The 17011-nt window shown below is 39.4% G+C and overlaps 1 protein-coding gene across 7 annotated transcripts in view; it reads right to left on the bottom strand.

Annotated features, from left to right (window-relative positions):
* GRIP1 (glutamate receptor interacting protein 1) overlaps window positions 1-17011 on the bottom strand; it is a 355754-nt gene that overhangs the window by 51885 nt on the left and 286858 nt on the right. For all 7 annotated transcript variants that reach the window (XM_075274408.1, XM_075274410.1, XM_075274404.1 and 4 more), the window contains 3 exons: window positions 8570-8653; window positions 5694-5769; window positions 2992-3137 (listed from right to left, as the gene is read on the bottom strand). In XM_075274408.1, coding sequence (XP_075130509.1) covers window positions 2992-3137; window positions 5694-5769; window positions 8570-8653 — 306 coding nt within the window. The remainder of the gene's footprint in view (window positions 1-2991; window positions 3138-5693; window positions 5770-8569; window positions 8654-17011) is intronic.

Genomic DNA, 17011 nt, shown 5'->3' with positions numbered 1-17011 from the left:
TACTAATTCACGGGTATTGCTAGTAAGTCATAAGGGTGTAAGGACTAAAGCACATTGTGGGCTTGACTTTGGTACAAAGCATCTTATACCAAACATTCTGATAAAAATACCATTGAATAACCAGCCCACAACAGGAACCATGGCAGAAGCCCAATGATCTACCCCAGGTTTCTGCCTTTAGCTCCACAAGAAAATACATGTCCAATTTTTCTGATATATTTTATGATGTGTGAACAATACTCAAGTATATTTTTTTTCTGTTGGACATTTAATATGGGAATCAAATACCGTTTAATGATAAGTCTATGTAAACTGTATTATGGCTCCTTCTAGCTTGGAGATTGTACAGAGCTATCATATATAAGCATGTTGAAAGCCCAAAGCCATATTCAAAAATAGTTGTTTTTGTCCTATACCTGTTCGTATGCGTAAAAGGTTATTTAGAAATATCTGGACATACAAGGGCAGAATAAGAAGTAGTGCGGGCAAAGCAACATCAAGAACTGCAAAGCTTGTGTTACTGTATGAACTAAATAAGAAGTATCTACGAGATAGCTCAAGAAACTGAAGTCATATCCACGCTGGAAAACAGGCAGCAAATAAATCTAACACACCACTGAGCTTTCTAATGAAATCTTAGATCTTTTCAAGTGAATTCCAGATCTGTAGCTGAGAGCCCGGCCTTGGACCTTGGACCCTGAAAGCTCTTTCTACGTAATTATACCACAACAGCATACTTGTATTTATAGCTCAATTCACATGCTCCATTGGAGATGTAGTTAAATTGAATAGAGACAGTGCATTGTGCATGGTTATAGATTACTATGCAATGTTACAATTAATCCTGCCCATAAAATTATTAAAATGTCACACATGAATTATGCTTCTACGGTGAACTGGTGAAGGCCATTATCTTTATTATAAGGTTTAATTTACTTTTTATGGGATTAACCAAAATCAAAAGGTCCTAAAGCATATTTGCTTTCTATTAATAATTATTGCAAGATGGGTTATGATGATTTTACGGAAGAAGCCCATTAAAAATCAGTGACCCACACTGCACTTTCTTAAAGGAGACCTAGCAGAAATACCCAATATTTCCTTCTAGGATGGATCCACACAAGGTCTCCTTGAGAACACTGAAGCAGACAGAAATTAGAACAGAATATACTGTCATGAACCTCAAGCCATCATATATCAGATTAGAAAGAAAATATTTCTTCATTTTTAATGTTTCTTAAAGAGGACCTTTCACATCTTCATAAATGTGCGGTAATATATATATATATATATATATATATATATATATATATATATATATTTATTTTTTTTTTTAAATGTAGATTGTGAGCCCCATATAGAGCTCACAATGTACATTTTTTTTCCCTATCAGTATGTCTTTGGAATATGGGATGGAAATCCATGCAAACACGGGGAGAACATACAAACTCCTTGCAGATGGTTTTATGCCCTTGGCGGGATTAGAACACCAGGACCCAGCGCTGCAAGGCTGCAGTGCTAACCACTGAGCCACCGTGTGGCCCCCGCGGTATTATATATTTATAATAATATATTATATATTCAGCACACTGTCTGCTTTAAATTCAGCACAAATATCTCCCCATTGTAAAGAAGGGAAGGCCTTCCATAGACTTGTACAGGGGAAATCGTTCCTTACAGCCCAACGATGACACTGAAGTGTAAGGCCCGCCTTTAGACACTGGGGTGATAATGCCACCGATATCTCCAGTACTGGGTTGTATACCGGTAAAGGTGACAGTGCATTGAATTCAGCGCACTGACGGTTTTCTAGATGTATATAATACCACTCATCTATGAAGACGTGAAAGGTCTTCTTTAAGAAATAGTTTATACTTTCTTTTGTAAGATCTTTTAACATCTCTGGTTACTCTCTATTACTGACTGGGAAACCCCTTCAGAAGATTCTGCCTTCCCAGCCACTATAGAAGATGAGAGAAAATGAGAGGTGGAGTCTTCTGTTTAAGAGCGAGGGCAGCTATCACACCTGGCTAAAATCTTTGGAGGGATCTCGAGTTAGAATGAGCCCATGTTACTGCTGGGTTGGTGGAAATCATTAGACCCAAAGCCTCCCTGAAAACATAGGGGAGACAGAAAATGGTTCATAACTTTTGGGAAATCTGAACTGAGGTGTGGAGGGGCCTGGACACTTTTATACATCCAAGTTTCCTATCCAAGGGTGGGCAGTCCTTGAATGGATGCTGCAAGGATTATTCAAGGAAATAGTGCATCTACTGAACTATACCTAATGGTATGATAGTGCTCAACATAAAGTCACCTACAATGTTCTGTGGTTTGTTTAATACTGAGCTTCTTGTTGATAGACTCCAATTAAGCTGAAGCCCCACGTTGCACAAACGCAGATTTTTTTGTTGTGGATTTTGCTGCAGTTTTTTTGATCCAAAGACAAGAGTGAATTGAGCAGAATACAGAAGTATATGAGCTTCCAATACATTTCCCATTTCTTTTGTAACCATTCTCGACTTTGGCTTAAAAAAATGCAACAAAATCTGCAACAAAAAGTTGTGTTTCCGTAATGTAATTTCCTCAGCCTAGGGGTCCATTCACATGGAGGAAAATGGTGAGGAATTTGGTGATTTGGTGTGGAATTTCAGCGCTGAAAAAAAAGCCTCCCATGGTCTTCAATGGGTTCCTTTTTCTGCAAGTGGAAAAAGGAACCCATTGAAGTCAATGGGAGGCTTTTTTCCTCCATGTGAATGGGATTTCCAGGATTAGATAAATAGGGCTGCTCTTCTTCCAAAAACAGCAGCACACTTTTCCATGGGGGACACTAAATGAGGAATTGTAGTTCATCTCCATTTACTTCAGTGGTGATAAGCTAAGGCACTAGACAGAAAACCATCATTTTAACAATTACTTTAACACTATATTAATACTTATTTCAATATCTGTGGACTGCATGCAGAGCATATGGATCCTACTCATGCTTACCCATGACAGAGACGTCATATTCTACAAGTAAGGTTGCTTCTTGGCCACACTGCTTAAGAATACTCATGGCTTCGGCATGTGTTGCTCCATGTAGGCGAATTCCATCCACGCTCAGCAATCTGTCCCCTGGCTTGATTGTGCCCTCTCTAGAACAGGATGACAAAACAATCCTTATTAATTTGTAGTAATGTGGTTTAGAGATAATAGCCACTCACGCAAAATGATTCACTCTCAATGTTCATGACATCAATCCTACTTGTCCATACTCTTAACATTTACCTTGACAGTTATCAAGCTCTAGGTCACGGAGGAAAAGAAATTACTTTAATCTGAAAATCACTGATGGGAAAATAACTGCTTATTACTATCTAATGAAGAACAAGTACAACAGCACTGCGCTGAGCTTTTGACACCCTATATTAAAATAAACTTCAAGATAAGGTTAAAATTTTCCACAAACACACCAGGAACCAGAATCAACCCTCTGCATTGTGATATGTCAATCCCTACTATAATACCTGTTATAAACCTGTTTTCCAAGATGTAAATAGGAAAACAGTGCCTCTGCTTGCTGCCCTCTAGGGGCAGCCCCCTTAAGCATCATACATAACTTCTTCAACAAGCCTAAATGCTATGATGTGAGGTTTAGCCAAACCAGTAAATCTATTCCAAAAGAAACTGAATCCCAGCTATGGACAGTGCTGTTTCAATCTGTTGGATCTCTTCAGCACAGCGTAGGGATATTGGTTTTGCAGAGTGAGGGGGCTGCCCCTAGAGGGCAGCAAGCAGAGGTGCTGTTTTCCTATTTACATCTTGAAAATCAGATTTGCATATTTTCCCATAATCCCCCAGTAGAGCAAAAATGGCTTTGAAAGTCTGCATACGCTTGTAAAGGTGCTCACTCCTTAAGGAGTGATATTATCCCCAGAAGTATAGTCATGTCAGCTTGTAAAATTTCAGTTAAGACTCATAGTACAAAATGTATTCACATGAGCCACAATCCCTACATAGAAATGGACCCTAACACTACTTGGCACAAATGGATCCTAACACTACTTGGCACAAATGGATTCCATGGCAAGCCAATTAATACTTGTGTTAGGAGCAGTTTACATGGCAGAAAGTAAAAGAAATTTGAGGCAGTCTTCTGCTTCGCATTTTGGCCCACTTGCATCCCATCATGAAAAACTAAACGCAAAGTTTTGGCTTTAATAGTTTCACTGATGAATCTCAAGAAATATTGAGGATAAATGGCAGTAGTCTGGCACCACAAGTTCTGTGGCTGAATCAGCTGTGGAATCCGCTGCCGGAAAAACAAAGCATCTGCCACCACTACCCATTGAAAACAATGGGAGACGGATTCTGGATGGAATTTGGAGAAAATTTTGAGGCAGAATCCATCTTACAATCAGCTCCAAAGACTGGCTAGCATATCTAAAAACTACCACTTTACAAGCTTTGTAGGTTTTATATAATTCTAGATGAAAGAGGAGCTCTCCAAGATTGTACAGGTCTAAGAGGCCATTCACATCATGTCAGATTACAAATCAGTTTTCAGCAAAAAAAAAAAAAAATAGATGATAGTGGATGCAAACAGAAAACAAAATATTTTTTGCAGGACAGAAATGTGTGGGATATACTACACTTTTGTGTCATGCATAGAAAGAATGTACAGAAACAGATCCACTTTATTTAACACTGGCTCTATGCAGATAAATGACCAACCATTTGCATCCATTCTAATATCAAAACGCGATGTGAACAGCCCCTTAGTGCAGTCCTCCAATCTCAACCCACTATATTTAGTTATATAGAGTGCTTTAGAGAAGCCACAGCCAGAGGGCGGCCCCCATTCTGATACCCCCATCCATATCACTATGACTGACAGGTCTCTACATATGGATTTGTTATTCATCACCGATGGGGTAAAACTAGAAAACATCTGAGGCTGAAAGTTTCTTTTTTCTCTCTCTTTTTTTTTTTTTTTTTTTTTTTGGGGGGGGGGTGTGTTTGTTTTAGATGTTGTTGCTTTTGAGCCAAAGCCAAGAGTAGATTGATCAGAAGGGAGAAGTATAATGATTTCCTATATATTTTCTATTCCTTTTGTACTACCTTTGGGTTTGGCTTGAAAAATCGTAGCAAAAAAACACTTTTCCACAATATGGGGCCTCTGTCTTAATCTGTTACTAATATGTAACATTATATCCATGTGGTTATACGGCCATCACACTAATAAAAACTAAATATATAGACATAAAATTACGAGTCCTAGAAAAACTGGAAAACTAACAAAAAAAACACACACACTTCATATTCCCCTGATCCCTAGATAGGGGCAGACAGCAGACTTACAGACTGTCACATAGTATTTGGTAGAAAATTTTAATTTATTTTTTTTTTTCTTTCATGAGCCCAGTTGTCTCAGAATTTCTGAGTAATGTTTCGTTTTGTCATCATATGTCATCGTCATTGCAGCAAAGATTGCTCAGGCATTGTAAAATCCGGCAGTAATATATCTGATAACACGGGTATTAGGCAAGGAATAAACATCCTCTGCAGATCTTTGTCGCTGCTGCTTTTAATATCTAGTAAGGACTTTTACATTCATTACGTTTGCTCATAGCATTTGATGCATAGCTTATCTGCTTGTGTGCCAGAGCAACCCAGATCCATCTGTAATGCCACAGAAAGATGTATTGTACCTGTCAGCTGGTCCTCCAGGTCTAACGCAAGTTATTACAATAGGACGAGATTTATTTCTGTCCTCATGTGCTCCTCCTGGAAACAAGGAAACAAAATATACTTATTGCTCAGAGCGCATACACATTCTGTTGTCTGCATAGCCTGAAGAATATTAGTCTCAGCCATTCCCCACAATAATTGTATTCAGACCCTCCAAGCTTCCAAATATCAAACATGAAAGATTACGGTTAGAATGTCTTCTGAAAAAAATAAAATAAAATTTCTAAAGGTCACTAGAAAGCAATGAAAAAAATGCAAGTCTCACAACCTTTAAAGGTGGATAGAAACTACAGATTACAATAATAAATGAGATACGTTTTCTATCATAAAGGGAGAATTGAAAAAAAAAAGTAAAAAAGACACTAAATCTACAACACACCTCAGTATTGGGCTGTAATAACTAGAACTGGCTTATTCCAGATCACATCCCACAGCAGGTATTGCTCGGAGCACTTGTTCAATTAACACCCTGCAGATTATTATTTTGGAATATTCATAAGGGATTTGTGCTTTATGAATATTAGTTATATCTCATCATCATTATTGGAAGGAAGTAACGTGCATAAAACTGGAGTGTAAAATACTATAGGCAGCTGGATTGTAGTCTAGTGAAGGTGTCTTGAAGATAAAGTATGGGGCAGCATGGTGGCTCAGTAGTTAGCACTGCAGCCTTGCAGTGCTGGAGTCCTGGAATCGAATCCCGCCAGGAACATCTGCAAGGAGTTTGTATGTTCTCCCCGTGCTTGTGTGGATTTGCTTCCATTCTACAAAGACATACTGATAGGGAAAAAAAAAGTACATTATGACCCTATATGAGGCTCACAATCTACATTTAAAAAAAAAAAAAAAAAAAAAAAGTATTTAGGTGAACTCAAGGAAAATTGGAAAAACCGGGAACTCTCCAAAGGAAAATTCCATAAAAATTTACTTTTAATGAATCATATTAAGATATTACAAAAAGTGAAAAAACAAAAACAAAGAACCCCATAAAAAAATGCGGTAAAAGGCGTTTTTTTAGGGGGTTGTTTTTTCACTTTTTGTAGTATCTTAATATGCTTAATTAAAAGTTAATTTTTATGGAATTTTCCTTCGGAGAGTTGCCGGTTTTTCCAGTTTTCCTTGAGTTTGTCTACACCATTCGTTGTCCTGAATGTGCCGTGCACCCTGAAGAAAAGAAAGGAATTTGAAAAGTAGGAAAATTGGGGTGAGCTCTAAACTTTTCTTTTGTTATTGCTTCTTTTTTTAAAGTATTTAGGTATCTATAGAAGGAGATATCGGTGAAGTGACCAAGTGGTTTCATGTGTAAACACTCTAATTGAAAATCCCACCTAGTAAGTGGATGTGGTTTGGGTCCCATGCGGCTGTTGCTGCAGAGGCACAGCGCTAAAGACACTCATGGCCGTGGTTCTGTTCTCATTAGCTTGGGAGACACGGTTTGTTACTTCAATTGCAGGCTTTAAAAAAAAAAAAAAAAAAAAAAAAGGATCCCCACAAAACGGTACTACATATGTCTATGGGGGTACCATAATTCTTTGGAAGCAGACTGTACATAAAGGGCAGAGTCACGATGCTGTCTTGGTTGTTGTGTCTGCACATAACCCACCCACGTGAGCACCCTAACATAGGGGCTTCGGCTTTGGGCTATTTATTATTATAGTTCAGACATTTAATAGGTTCCGCAAAGGGGCGCTTGTTTTGGTTTTTGTCCCCCCAGTGGAGCAGCAGAACTGGACTTATAAATGGTGAAAGGTCTACTTTAAGCCAAACACAAGAAGTCAGTTCTGTGACACTTGCATTAATGTGCAAAATTGGTTTTCCAAATTCTAAGTACATTATGTAACTCCAAATCTTCATCCTCATCTGGCGAATTATGTTTTAGGTTTTCAAGCTAAAGTAGGAAACTGATAATAAATTGAGAGACTGGGACTTGTCTATTTAAATTCTATCTTAACTTTGGATTAAGAAAGTGCACGTAAAAATCTGAATATGTGAATACTCTGACACTTATATAGAGTAAAACTAATGTATGACAGAGAAAGAAGCGGTTTCGTATTGAGCGCCCTTGAGAAGAGCACAGTTCACAAAAATCCTGAAATTACTCAGTATCCGGAAAAAGTTAATAGCACACAGTTACCAAATTCTATGAATTCTACAGATTTTCAGCAGAACATTGCTGGAGTTCTCCTTTAATACAGCTTTGTTTGGCAAGCTGATGAGGATGATCACATCTGAAGGATATACACAGTTCGCTTACTTTTCTCGCTTCTGGAAATTGCTAACAGGTAGCTAAAGTGTTTTCAAATGCTCGGCAAAATTAGTTTCTTATCATTTAATGAAAATCTGAGGATATTTCTACTGTGTGGTGAATTAGCTGAAAAGAATATTGTTTTAAGTCTTCAGCTAAGGATCTTACGGATATGGATTTAACAATCTAGTAAAAGTGATGAAAGGCTGCAAAACAGACCATAGAAAACAAGCTTAAAGGATTCAAAGACTATGTAGCTTTCATCATGTGTAGCAAAATAATACAGAAAAAATGTAATTTACCATCATGTTAGAGACCTTTGGAAAGGCTAGCAGGGGAAAATGCATTGAAAAATTTTTTTACAAATGAATGTAATACATTTTCCCCAAGCCCTAACACTTTTGATGTGCACAGCAGCTTTTAACTGCATAGTGTCCCTAGGTATGGGGAAATCTCAGAAATATGAATACTACACTGTTATCACCAATTATTTAACACATTTTATTTTTTCATATTAAAATCCATATAGCTACACAAAAAAATAATTTTCCTCCTTGTAGAAATCAATACGATTCCCAGAATGTAACTCACCTCGTATTACAAATCCAAATGTGTTACCCTCCTTGTGAAGAGTCACTTCCACTGTTCGAAAAATCACCCCCGATCCTTGTATTGCTGAGGGGAAACAGGAAAAGAAAGATGGATTTATATTATAACACATGCATGCTGGCTACAGTGGTCACACTACATAGTTACATAGTTGATGAGGTTGGATAAAGACATTAGTCCATCAAGTCCAACCTATAACCCTACAATCCCTACAGTGTTGATCCAGGGGAAGGCAAAATGGACACTACTGTCAATATATAAGATACATGCATAAAACCCTCCCTACTGATGAAGGGAACCATTATTGTAACTGTCCTCCATACATGAAAAGTGAATAGATATGAGATAGAGGCAGCGGTAGCCGTAAGTGGCTTAAATCCCGCCTGTATATGGCTACCAGTGCTTGCACAATCATACAGCATATTAATATAGTGATTGGCAGCCTTATACAGGTGAAGTTTAAGATGCCTAAGGGTTCCACTGCGTGACCATGAACTCTTATGCTAGGTTCACACTAGTGTGGTGTTAGCTGTTGTTCTGGTCTGTGAGAGGACCAGAACAATGGACTAAGGGACTACTAAAACAGTGGATACATATAGAGCCTGACGGACATTAACTATAAAGTATTAATCTGGACCTGCTGAATAAAAAAAAGTGTCACAGATGGAGGACTTTTTCATCTGCCTATTTTGGCTGACAATGCAAGTGAACATAGCCTTATACTGGATGGCAACTGCTGTGAACAATTGCCATAAGTGGAAAGTAGAGCACAGCCAAATATAGAGTACTTGGCTCATTATGTTATCACTTGTTTTAACTATAATGAACAGATCACATAGGGGAAACAAAAAAACTATTAGCGCATTGGATTTAAAAGGGTATTCCAGTTAGACGTTACTCCTATCTAAAGGGTGGGGGGTAACTTGCTGATTGGAGAGTATGCCACCGATTTCAAGAACTGGGGTGTTTTGCACCCCTGTTACAACTAGGGCACGCTGGTCCATTCATTTGAATGTTTACTTGCCTATCTCCGGTGGCCCCCGTTCAAATGAATGGAGTGGTGACCACTGTACTACCAGGCACCCTGGTCATAAGTGAAGTGTAAAACTCAATTCTTGAGATTGGTGGGACACTAAGTTATTGTAACTGGAATACCCCTTTAAGAAGATAAATTATTCTAACAATGCCACTTAGATGCCTACTTGCAGTTCCCTACAGTGATGGTGGCAATGAATTAAAGTAGCTTTCTCATGAAACAAGTTATCCCATAGCCATAGGATAAAGGAAAACTTGCAGACTTTTGTCCCCAGTTTTGAATGAAGTGGGGGGTCAGGCAGTCCATGCACCATTCCATTCAGTTCAATGGGTGTGCAGGCGATTGCCGAGCAATGCACATAGGCAATCTCAGGTGCTCCCATTGAACTGAATGGAGCGGTGCATGTGCTGACTGACCACTGTTCCATTCAGAATGGGGGACCAAAGTTTCCTGTTCTCCTGATGAGTGGGCATCTTTTCAGTCAGGCCCCCACTGATTTACAAATGTTTTGTGGGAAAATATACCTGAGACTTTTTCGAAGTGTAAAATTGCTTTCACAGGTGTCTATGACACTATAGCCACCTCTTGGTGGATGCATACATTTCACAAAAATTGTATAAATAAATAAAATATACATTTTACACACAGGTTTTTTTTTCTTAGTTTTTGTTTTTTTCTATTTCCTGCTTATATGATGCCAGCATATTTTAAAGTACTGTATGGAATAAGAGACATTAACACATAGCTGTCATCCCCTTTGTTTGCACTTTTCTGGGAAGGCTTTCTACAAGATTTAGAAGTTTGTGCGAATTTTTGTCTGTTTGTCAAGAGGAGCATTTGTGAGAGATCAGACATTGGTGTTACCTCTGTATGTAATGCAAGCTAACTCAAATCCAGCTCTGCTACATCAGTTTCCACATCAGCTTCATACTGTGGTAATGCATAGCAGAGCAAGTGAAACCCCGCCCACCAATGTGCCGAGAAATCCAGGAAGTGAAGAGAGCACAGAGCCTTCAGGCTGCAGAACATGAGTTATGGGAATACCCCTTTAAACAAGAGCATCTAGCTCACAAGCTCCATTCTGCTTCATCCCAAAGGTGTTCAGTGGGGTATGGACAAGGCTCTGTGCAGGCCGTTCAAGTTCTTCCATATAAAACTCACACAACCATGCTTTTATGGACCTTGCTATGGGACCTTAGCAGTTATACTAGACCGGAAAGTGGGCTTCCCCAAACTGATCCCACAAAGTTGTAAGTATACGGATGCCCAAAATGTCTTGGATTGCTGAAGCATTAAGGCTTTCCTTCAGTGGAACTAAGGAGCCTTGACCAACCCCTGAAATAAAAACATAGCTTTATCTCTCCCTGCACCAAACTTTACAGTTGGCACAAGGCAGTCACGCAGGTAATATTCTCCTGGCATCCCCCAAACCAAGACTTGTCCATCAGACTGCCAGATAAGTACCAGCGTCTAGTGGTGGCATTTTCCACCACTGTATTTGATGCTTGGAGATGCAGGGCTTGCGTGCAGCTGTTTGGCCATGGAAACCCATGTCAAAGCTTCTGGAGTTTCTGGTACTTACCAAGTCTGTAACTTTACGTGGTTTGCCATTTCATGTTTGAGTTGCTGTGGTTCATAAACATGCCCACATTTCAATAATACCATTCACAGTTGAGCATGGACTATCTAGGAGAGAACTGACTTGTCGCAATGGTGGCATTCATCAAGCTAGGGCAACACGATGACTTTGGCTGCAGCTATCAACACATGCTCAAAGATCACTGTATCGCTCTGTGACTGCTTCATTCATGTTAGCTGGAATTCAGTGGGGGTCTTAATGAGCTATTCTTTCACTAATAATTGTAAAGGCAGACTGCATGGCAAGGGGCTGGAGTTTATACATCAGTGGCAATGGGACTGAATGAAACACCCGAATTCAGTGATTAACCAGGAGCCAATACTTCTCTCCAATCATTTTTATAGTGTATGTCTATGTACCGGTAAGTAAATATCAAGTACTGTGAGTACTGCTCACATAGTAATATTAGTAATATTAAATGGCAGGATCTTGGAATCTGTCCAACTTAATTTCCAAGTTTTTCTTATTTTTATTTTATTATTGATAACTTCTATAACACTGACTTCTTCCATTAAGCTGCATTAAAATTGTAGGTAACCTACAATAACTATGGAATCTATTCCTGCTGGTAAAACGCAACAGTCAATATCAATGGAAAGGTCAGAACGGTAAGAGAAATAAACTTAAAATGTAGTAAATGCCAGCAGCACTAACAATGAGAAAGAACTCAAAGTTCCAAGAACACTTTCTCCTACACAGGAAAATGGACACATCAATGAAAACAGTAAGATGTTAATAGGTGTGTGCCCTGAATGAAAAACAACAATATGGACGAAAAGTTTAAAAGACTGTTCATACCCTGAAGGGCGCTGTGTGATTTGGCCAGAATAAAACTTTTTACTGTAGACATTTTACATTTTTGTACTGTTGTGCATTTCTATAGTCATTGGTTGGCGAATAGATCTTATCACTCAATGATGGTTCTCTATGTGTTTGTATTTGTGGGTTACCGAGCTTTTATAGGTCACTAGCCACTGCCAATTTACAAATTATACATTGTTTATATCAATATATTCCCCACAATTGTAAAATATTACTGTACTGTACTAGGAAGAATTGGGCAGCTGGATTTTTATTTTATTTTTATATTTATAAAGAAGTGGATTGAACGTCTAGTAATAGATTACTCAGTGGTCTTTGCATGGGAGCAAACAGAATTCTAGTTGATTTTGTACTCACAAAAATCACACTATTATTAATATACTGTATCAATGATGATACAAGGTTAGTTTAACTATTATTGCCTGCCTGTCAAAGGGAGTCTGTGACCAGAACCCAGCTCCACAGATAAGTTAGAATCACCCAAGTCAGTGTTTTTCCTTTGTGAGTCGGCGCTTACTAAAATATCATTGTTTTTGTCAATATGCAAGTGAACTCTTTAAAGCAATGAGGGCGTTGCAGCTTACCTCTGTAGAACAACATTACCGCCCCTTGTTGCTCCAAAGAACTAATTTGCATATTGACAAAAACTGTGATCTCTCAGTAAGCACTGACTCACAAAGGAAAAACACTGTTTGATTCATATAAGTGATCCTAATCAGTGCTTTTCCTTTGTGAATCTGTGAGATACCGAATTTTTGGTAATATGCAAATGAGCTGTTTGAAGCAATGAGGGTGTTGCAGCTTACCTCTCTAGAACAACCTCAATACCCCTTGTGGATCCAGCAAACTCATTTGCGTCTTGACAAAAAAGGCTATATCTCAGCAAAAGACCATACAATTCACAAGAAGAAAACGCCATTTGGTTCATATAACCTAACCTATCTATCTGTAGGGCTGGGTTAATATACTGGGATCTGATGAGACTCCCTTTTAAGTACATAACGCCACCTGTTCAATACCACTGAAATACTGCATACAGCACATTTGGTGTCAGAAAAGCCTACTGGGCCTTATTTTACAACACGCTCTCAGTAAACTATTGAACCATCAGAGTTCAGCTATTGGCACCAGATCCACATCTCTATGAGATAGTTCTTCACATTAACTCAGATCACCATTTCCCATTGCCATCCATGACATGTTTTCAGAATTCAGATTGCATTTTTGGATGCTATGGATGGAGGTAGAAAAAGTGACCAACTCATCTGATGTCAATTGATTTCATTGTCACAACAAAGTCTTCAACATACTAAGCCGGACCTCAGGCAGTGAATCCCAGTTGCCATGCTGATGCTCTGAATGCAGCCGATTCAGGTCTGAAGGAGTGCAGATTGAACTGCATGGTGGAAATAATACTTTACTATTCCAGGACTTCTTTCAGCCAGAGCGCACAATAAGTCCCTCTCTGTTGAAAACTTAGTACACCAAGTGCTAAAATTCAGAATGATCTGTGCCTCATTGAATCACTGACTTCTCGACTCATTGTGTCTATTCCATCATTCAGGTTGATTTGTGTACAGAACAGAAATAGAATATGTTGCAGAGTACAGGGAACATCTGAACAATAGGGCCCAGCAAGTAACTGCTTATTCTTACCAGTACTAATTTATTTGTCGCAATCCCTATTGGAATTACCAACAGTACTATAATACCTTGTGTGAGACTAGACATGACGCTAATACACAGTACAAAGGCTTGCAGGACACTATGGAAAAAGGGATGAAATATGTGTTCAATGAAATTTTCTGGTTTTGAGCTAATTATTTTAAAGAGCATTAAAGGGATCCTATCACTCAGAAGTAATTTTTTGTCCCCAACACGTCGGAATAGCCTTAAGAAAGGCTATTCTTCTCCTACCTTTAGAGGTCTTCTCTGCGGTGCTGTTCGCCCGAAATCCCAGTTTTCGCTGGTATGCAAATGAGCTCTCTTGCAGCACTGGGGGCGGGCCCCAGCGCTCAAACAGCGCTGGGGGCATCCCCAATGCCGCCAGAGAACTCTCCAGTGCCGCCTCCATCTTCAGGAACATCCTCTTCCTCATCCATGCCTGCAGCCACAAGAAAAATGGCCGCTTACACAGTAAGTAAGCGGCCATTTTCTTCTGGCCTGTGGGCATGCGCAGTAGGCTCTGCCCGAGGCCTGCAAGTTTCAAATCCTGCGCTGGAAGAAGACACAGGAAGAGGATGTTCCTGAAGAAGATGGAGGCGGCGTTGGAGAGTTTAATCGGTGGAACACCGAGTGGAACACCGGTGGAACGTGTAATCGGTGGAACACCAAGGGGTTAAACGCTTCGAATATTCGATGCGTTTAACCCCTTGGTGTTCCGCCGATTACATGCATTCTTATGCCGGTGAGGTATTCGATCGAATACTACTCGCTCATCACTAGATTCTACCATTAAAAACTTTATTTTTCTCCCTAACACGTTGGAATAGCCTTAAGAATGCCTATTCTTCTCCTATCTGTAGATGTCTTCTCCGCCCCGCCGTTCGGTTAAAATCCCGTTTTCCACCAGTATGCAAATGAGTTCTCTTGTAGAACTGGGGGTGGGTCCCAGCCAGCGCTCAAACAGCACTGTCCCCAATGCTGCAAGAGAACTCCCTAGCGTTGCCTCCATCTTCTTCAGGAACGGGGTCTTGACGCGTCTTCTTCCGGGGGTTGGCTTCAAACTTCTAGGCCTCGGGCCTAGGGTAAAGCTGACTGCCGCATGCCTGCCGGCCACAAGAAAATGGCCACTTACAATACTGGTAGGAGAAGAATAGCCTTTCTAAAGGTTATTCCAACGTGTTAAGGAGGAAAAAAAAAGTTTTTAATAGTAAAATCCCTTTAAATAAGCTGGGGTAGCTAGAGGTTATCATGCTACTTATTCTACTTCCTCCTGACGGGTCTCTGTTCTGTGGTACAGGTAGAATGTGATCATTTTGGTAGATAGGTTATATTTCATTGTTTTCTGCATTAGATTCCATAGAGTGACACTTCCTATAAATATTATTCACTAAACTGAACTTTGGTCCTCGGTTTCAAGCTCTAGTTCATCTCCTTTATGAAATATCTAGGGCAGGGGTGCAAACAAATGTTTATATTTCATCTAGAAAGAGGAACCCAATAGGACTGCCATGCTATATCTATTGTTACCTTAGCTGTCGAACCCCTGACAGTTGCTATTTGACAATCCTCTAGTATATGTGGTATTCCAAGGGGACCCAATATGAAAAAATATCTCTATACCAATTTTACTTTTGTATATTTGGCAGATGGTTCCTTCTTGGCTTCTCTACTGGACCTTACTGAAATGTCTGGATCATTCTCTGGGGCTGATGGTGAACTGTGCCAAGTCTGCTATGTTCCCCCTCTCCTCTCAATACTGTCCTTAACAAACCTTTTTGATGCATCTATAGATAGATTCAAAGATACAAAAGCCACAAGGAACTTTAAACCAAGATACTATTTCACTGCCCTGCATTTAACCTAGACCCCCACATGAGTGCTATTGAGATGAAGTTGAAATCATGGCCTTCTCTGCCAATTTCACTGTAGGACAGAATTAATCTCTTTAAAATGATATACCTTTTCAAATTTATATTTTCCATAATTGCTCAGTGTTCTTGCCAAAAATGTGGTTCCAACATTTAGAGAAGAAATGCTATGCTTCTTTTATTGGAGGGGTGGTTCTCCTGGATTTAGTTTTAGCTTTCTTCAGGACCTGAGCTCACAAGGTAGAAGGACAGCTCAAAATTTAGATTTCTATTATATAGCCTCCCAACTGGTTTTTGGATACTGGTGGATAGACTTAGACATGAGTGATGCTGCCTTAGCAGGTGTCCTAGTGGGTTCTTATAAGAGTCTTACTAATGTGTTATATAGATACAAACTCCCAAGTGCATTCCTGCCACCAATTCAGATGTATAACACAAGCATAGCACACCGTGAGAGTCACACCAAATGATAAGAAATACGCATCAGTACTCTCCAGTAATTCTGCCCTCTTAAACAATGCATGCCTTACCATATAAACCACTAAAATACACAAATCTGGAAAAAAACAGGAGGTAAGACACTCATCGTGTAAGGTTACACAGTTTGTCACAAAAGCATCATAAGCAACAAATGACATCTAACAGGTACAGCCCAACCATAAGTCTGTGGGGTCCCTAACCTTGAAGGTGTGTGATATATCCATATACTATGGAAAACCAGATATACAGTGGGGCAAAAAAGTATTTAGTCAGTCACCAATAGTGCAAGTTCCACCACTTAAAAAGATGAGAGGCGTCTGTAATTTACATCATAGGTAGACCTCAACTATGAGAGACAAAATGAGAAAACAAATCCAGAAAATCACATTGTCTGATTTTGTAAGAATTTATTTGCAAATTATGGTGGAAAATAAGTATTTGGTCACCTACAAACAATCAAGATTTCTGGCTCTCACAGACCTGTAACTTCTTCTTTAAGAGTCTCCTCTTTCCTCCACTCATTACCTGTAGTAATGGCACCTGTTTAAACTTGTTATCAATATAAAAAGACACCTGTGCACACCCTCAAACAGTCAGACTCCAAACTCCACTATGGTGAAGACCAAAGAGCTGTCAAAGGACACCAGAAACAAAATTGTAGCCCTGCACCAGGCTGGGAAGACTGAATCTGCAATAGGCAACCAGCTTGGATTGAAGAAATCAACTTTGGGAGCAATAATTAGAAAATGGAAGACATACAAGACCACTGATAATCTCCCTCGATCTGGGGCTCCACGCAAAATGATCACAAGAACGGTGAGCAAAAATCCCAGAACCATGCTGGGGGACCTAGTGAATGAACTGCAGAGAGCTGGGACCAATGTAACAAAGCCTACCATCAGTAACACACTACG

The sequence above is a fragment of the Leptodactylus fuscus genome, chromosome 5 (assembly GCF_031893055.1).
Source record: "Leptodactylus fuscus isolate aLepFus1 chromosome 5, aLepFus1.hap2, whole genome shotgun sequence".
Classification (NCBI taxonomy): Eukaryota; Metazoa; Chordata; class Amphibia; order Anura; family Leptodactylidae; genus Leptodactylus; species Leptodactylus fuscus.
This window is presented reverse-complemented; position numbering and strand designations above follow the sequence as displayed.